General features: G+C 41.2%; 1 protein-coding gene across 1 annotated transcript in view; it reads right to left on the bottom strand.

Moving 5' to 3' along the window:
• Window positions 1-820: 820 nt before the first annotated feature.
• Window positions 821-6,000, bottom strand: part of SNX18 (sorting nexin 18) — a 67,710-nt gene continuing 62,530 nt past the window's right edge. Inside the window, exon 2 of the mRNA XM_082269322.1 lies at window positions 821-1,552. Within this exon, the coding sequence (XP_082125448.1) occupies window positions 1,299-1,552 (254 nt within the window). The 3' untranslated portion in view covers window positions 821-1,298. The remainder of the gene's footprint in view (window positions 1,553-6,000) is intronic.

Below are 6,000 nucleotides of genomic sequence, written 5' to 3'. Positions count from 1 at the left end.
CTGACGGCCTTCAGGAGAGCAACGTAGACCTACATCGCTTTGCCTGTCCGTGCCACCCTGCCGCAGTAAAAAGGCGGGTGGTGGTCCGGAACTGGTTAAAGTAGAACTATAGACAAAAAACTTGAGCAAGGGAGGATTATAAACTGTCAGATTGGTTTTCGCCAGCTGTGTTCCTTTGCAGAGATTTCCCATCACTTCCTGTCCCATAGCCAAACAGGAAGTGAGGAAATTCCTTGGGGACCCCCAGATTACCAGAACTAGTGTCCCCATGGGAAGATTTCCCCTCTATTATGTTTCTGGTGATAACCCAAAATTTGGGATTTTCTTTTACTTTCAGTAATAATGGTAAACTGGATGAATGGAGAGGGTGAATCTCACTAACAGGAGCACAGACAGTTATACTGACAATCATTCTAATCCCTCTCCAGTCTATCCAAAATTTAAAAAAAAATAAAAAAAATATAATGATAATAATATTTTGCCTTTACTTCTACTTTAAGCACTGTGCACAGTGTTCACTTCAGCATAAGACCCACAGAAGGATGAACGTGGCTTCCATTCACTATAATCCTCGTCTATACTAAGAATGTATAATCGCCTCCCTTGGTGCTTCCCACAATTCACTAGTAGAGTTCAGCACAACTTTGTACATATCATGTAACCAAGATACCCAGCAACAGTCTGAAATTTCACTTTGGCTTTCTGACCTCCTGAATACAAGCTGTTCCATGTCCACCAGCTAACAAATTAGAAGAGAACACAATATATAAGGTCCTTCTCCTGTGATAAAATATGAATTTATTACTAGAAAAAAAAAAAAAGAAAAAAAAATGATGTTTAGGAAGGCACAAGAAAAGTTGCTCAAGTAGAAGTTCTGTAAACAGAGGATTTGTTAAATCCAAAATGTAATAAAAAAAAAAAAAAAGGCAACTGATGACATTTCGTGTGTTAATTAGTCCACCCAAAGTATGCACTGTGAAATCATACTCCCAAGAAACGGTAAGGCAAATCTGCATACTTCATACCCCAAAACATAGGTACAATGGTAGTGTAAGCTTAGATAATAGAACTTAAATATAAATGTGCTATGCTGGATCTATGTGGAACGGTTATATCATGGTTCCAATGTTGTTTGCTGCATCACAGTATACTAAAATTAAAATGTACGACCATTCGTGTACCACCGCCAATTATTGGCAACAGGTTTTTTATCTTGTGTTGGGGGGGCGACTACAACCCCGGATTTAGACTTCCCCGAAACGAGGAGAAAAAAAAGTTCAGAGTCTCTGAAATGACCACTAGGCTACGTCGTATTTCTGTAGTGCCTCCTCCAACGTTAGCGTCACTTTTTGATAGAAAGTTATCTGTTGCTGTAGGAAATGCTGCATTTGTGATTTAAAGTCCCGCACGCGGATTTTGTGAAAGTGCTGGATTTCTGCCAGGGTGGCGTAGGAGATAATGTTACAGCGGTCTTGAATGTCGCTCGCTTTCTGGAGTTCCATCTTGCCCTCTTCCACGTGCTTCTTGCTCTCGCGGACTTTGGTTAGTGCGCCTACAAAAGAAAAGGGAATGATTACAGTCCATTTTTTCAAATGGAACTAAACCCAGCAATTTACCCCATCCCACCAAAAAAAAAAAAAAAAATCACAAAATATAACGGTTATTAAGTCATTACACTTAAAGTTCAAAGGGTGGGGTGGACCTAAAAGAACCCCTCAACAAAAGCGGGTGAGAGAAGTTGCAGCATGAATGTTTCTGAAGCGAGAAAATAAATCGATTATTTTTGAACACCCAAGACCATCTAGTAGGACCAGAAATGCAGAGAAGCTCACAGTGGCCATGTTTTCAATTTAATCGCTGGCACTCCACCATCAAAAGTGATCCGTATTCTTCCAAAATATGGGAATATGGGCACACCATCTTTTCTTCTGCACCCTTATGCTGGCTATCCATGCACTAAAGCTGCCCATAGAGGAATCACATTTTCATTACTGATGAATTTGTCAACTGATTTTTGTCAAAGGAGTCGGGAGGAATATTCTCAGCCAAGCAGTGCCTGCATCTAAGCAGGGGAGCAGAAGCTGTCGGATCCAATAGTAAGCACTTGAGATTCAACAATCCACACTGTTTAGCATGGATAGGGAAACCAAGTGATGTCTCTTATTAAGCTTGCAACATTGAGAAATCAGCCAGCTTTGCTCTCATACCTCCAGCAATGACATTTCCTGCTGCCAGTCCTACTGCCAGCTTTTAAACTCAGGATAGGTGCAGGGGTAATCGAATCAATGCAAATGAGTCATCTCTGTATATTTCAATAAACCTGAAAGTGATTGCTTAGCCCTAAAGACTTCCAGATTTATGCTCAGTGCAGCTGCTGGGTGAGAAGGAGATCATAGACTATGTTCCCCAAATCTACCTGCAATACACAGAATTAACATCAGAGTCTATTTGTGACAGTAAGTGGCGGTTCACATTTATGCGATGCGGGAACCCTGCAAATCCACTGCGGGTTCCCGCATCGCATTCAAATCACAAGCAGTTCACACTGCCATATGCAAATTGCTGGGGGTGTCAATACAAAGTTAACGACACCTTCCAAGATCAGTTTGCATATCGCAGTGCGAACTGTCAGTTCGGACATGAATCGGATTGTATAGGTGTGAACCACCATGTGATCCGATTCTGCTGCAAACCAAGGAAAGGGTCCTGTGCGAATTGTGTCAGAATGCCATGCACATTCAGCCATACAATCTATATGGCTGAATTTGCATCGCACAGACATTGCATTTGATTTTCAGAGCAGTGCGCACCGAATTACATGCAATATCTGTTATCGCACTACAGTGAACCGGGACTAATAAAGTTAAAAAAAAAAAATAAACGCTAATTATAAACAAAGTTACTTAAAAGCACATCACACACCCGCATATACATAGCGTACATATCCTGCATACATAATTAGCATACACAAACGCACAAAAGACCTTTATTACATCACAAGTTAGGTAACCCCTAAAACATCAGAACAGGGGTGAGCAACCTTGGAGAGCTGGAGAGGTAACCATACAACATGAAAGATATCAAAGAGTACTAGGTGCAATAGAAAAGAAATGCAAAGTCCAGTGCTCCGTAGTATGAAATGCACAGAGCCGGTGTCAGGAGAAAGTAACGCAGTGTTCAGAGATCTAGTATGCCATGCAGAGTGCAGGGGTCAGTAGTAAGTAAAGCCTAGTACACACTAATCAGTTTTGTTATTCAAACCAGTGGGCTGAATGAAAAAATAAATAAATAAATAATGAGGAGCTGCTGTACTTGGGGGACCGCCCCCTCCCCGCCAGAACTTAGCATTTAGTGCTCACAGCCATTGGCTGCCAGTGCTGATCGGACACTAATGATGCTAGTTTTCCAGCATGCCCGTTCAGCCGGCTTCCATCGGGCATGCTGGTGTACACACAGGCTGAAACTAAGCCAGTTTCTGTTGAAGAGTGCAGGGGTCATTAGTATGCAACACTAAAGAAGTACATAATGCAAAGTGCAGGGGTCAAGAGAAAGTAACACAGAGTGAAGGGGTCAGACATAAGTAATGTAGCATTTGGAGGTCTGGTATGGAATGTGGAGTGCAGGGGTGAGGAGTCAACAACGCAGAGCTCAGGGGTCATTATTCTGTAATGCAGAGTGCACGGGGTCAGTAATATGCAACACTAAGGCCTCATGCACACTGGACATTATTAAAACGCCAGTAGAAAGCTGTAGTTGTAGAAGGCTTTTTTCAGCTTTTTGCAGTAGCGCTTTTTTAGCAGTAGCATTTTTTAGCTTTTTTTTTTAGCAAAACTATACTCCCACAAAAGCTTATGGCTCAAAAATGTTCAGGGGACAGGAGTAAGTAATGCACAGTTCAGAAGTCTAATATGTAATACAGAGTTCAGAATCAATTAACTAACAGAGTTCAGCTTTAAAGCAAGCCATTGATGGTTCAAATCTCAGCCGGTTCAGCAGGGACCGGCTGAGATTTTAACCATGTATGGGCAAGCTGAATGTACCCAAGCTGATTGAGCAGAGTGTGAGTATGAGGCATTATGGGTAGTAGCATCACCCTAAAACATCCCCCCCATGAAAATGTTTGCATTGATAGAAATGTATTGTGTGCCCTCCTCCCAAGGATAAACCTATATTTAAAACACTGGAAATGGCATATGTATTGAAACCCCTGGGTCTCGTAGACTTTTCATAGATAACCGCTGCTTATGTATTTTTTTCATCATATGCCCTTTTTGTGATAGCACCTTTTGTTGTTTCCTTATCAGGTTGGAAGATAACCATTCATTATATTATGTTAGTGACAGACTTATGAATAAAATGCTATAGTTTAGGCAGTAGAATATGACCGTTCACTGTCTTAGAAGTGTATTTTCGGGCTAAGAAAGATTGTGATACATACATGCTTCAAAGTCCTTTAAACTGCATTTTTACTGACTGGTTGAACAAGATCCATCAGTATGAGTCCTATTTGCTCCCCCATTGTAATGAGAAGTTCTGTGTGGGTGGTTAGTGCGGCCTTTGAAGTTTATGTAGGTCACAACCTCGAAGCATCCTGCACACAGTGTAGTATTTGTAGGCAAAGGCTGACATTCTTTTCTGTAATCACAACCAAATACTGCTTCATCCAGACATGCAATTACAGCACTACATTGTGCAAGACGATGCAAAGTCACATTTAATGGCCACAGTGTTGTCACAAGGAACCATGGATCCATGCAAAGAAGCAGGGTGGATTTGATTTAAATCAAGTCAATTTAAATCATGATTTAAAGTACTAGTTGATTTAAATCATAATTAAGAGCAACTGTCATTTCTGTCCCTTTTTGGGGTTTTGGGATCTGGTCCAAAATGTCTTGGTATGCCGACGCCTTAAGAGCTCCCTTCACTGGAACTAAGAGGCCAAGCCCAGCCCCTGAAAAACCACCCCACAGGCTAATCCCACCTCCACCAAATGATTTGGACTAATGCACAAAGCAAGGTCCATAAAGACATGGATGAGCAAGTTTGGGGTGTAGGAACTTGACTGGCCTGCACAGAGTCCTGACCTCAACCCAATAGAACTCCTTTGGAATGAATTAGAGAGGAGACTGAGTAGCCAGACCTTCTACATCAACATCCGTGCCTGACCTCACAAATGCACTTCTAGAACAATGGTCAAACATTCCCATAGACACAAACCTAAACCTTGTGGACAGGCTTCCCAGAAGAGTTGAAGCGGTTATAGCTGCAAAGGGTGGGCCAGCTCAGTATTGAACCCTATAGACTAACCATTAAAGCTCATACTGTATGTGTGTAAAGGCAGGCATCCCAATACTTTTGGTAATACAGTGTATCTATGTGGCTGCCTAACTTGTGAATGTTTTTAAAAATAAAGTTTAACATATGTAATATCTTATCAAATGTTTATACAGTGCCTTGAGAAAGTATTCGGCCTCCTTGAACTTTTCAACCTTTTGCCACATTTCAGGCTTCAAACATAAAGATATAAAACTGTAATTTTTTGTGAAGAATCAACAACAAGTGGGACACAATCATGAAGTGTAACGAAATTTATTGGATATTTCAAACTTTGTTAATAAAAAACTGAAAAATTGGGCGTGCAAAATTATTCAGCCCCTTTACTTTCAGTGCAGCAAACTCTCTCCAGAAGTTCAGTGAGGATCTCTGAATGATCCAATGTTGACCTAAATGACTAATGATGATAAATAGAATCCACCTGTGTGTAATCAAGTCTCTGTATAAATGCACCTGCACTGTGATAGTCTCAGAGGTCCGTTTAAAGCGCAGAGAGCATCATGGAGAACAAGGAACACACCAGGCAGGTCCGAGATACTGTTGTGGAGAAGTTTAAAGCCGGATTTGGATACAAAAAGATTTCCCAAGCTTTAAACATCCCAAGGAGCACTGTGCAAGCGATAATATTGAAATGGAAGGAGTATCAGACCACTGCAAATCTACGAA

Source organism: Pelophylax lessonae, assembly GCF_965119305.1.
Source record: "Pelophylax lessonae genome assembly, chromosome: 1".
Lineage (NCBI taxonomy): Eukaryota > Metazoa > Chordata > Amphibia > Anura > Ranidae > Pelophylax > Pelophylax lessonae.
The sequence above is the reverse complement of the archived record's forward strand: the minus strand, read 5'-3'. Positions and strand labels throughout refer to the sequence as shown.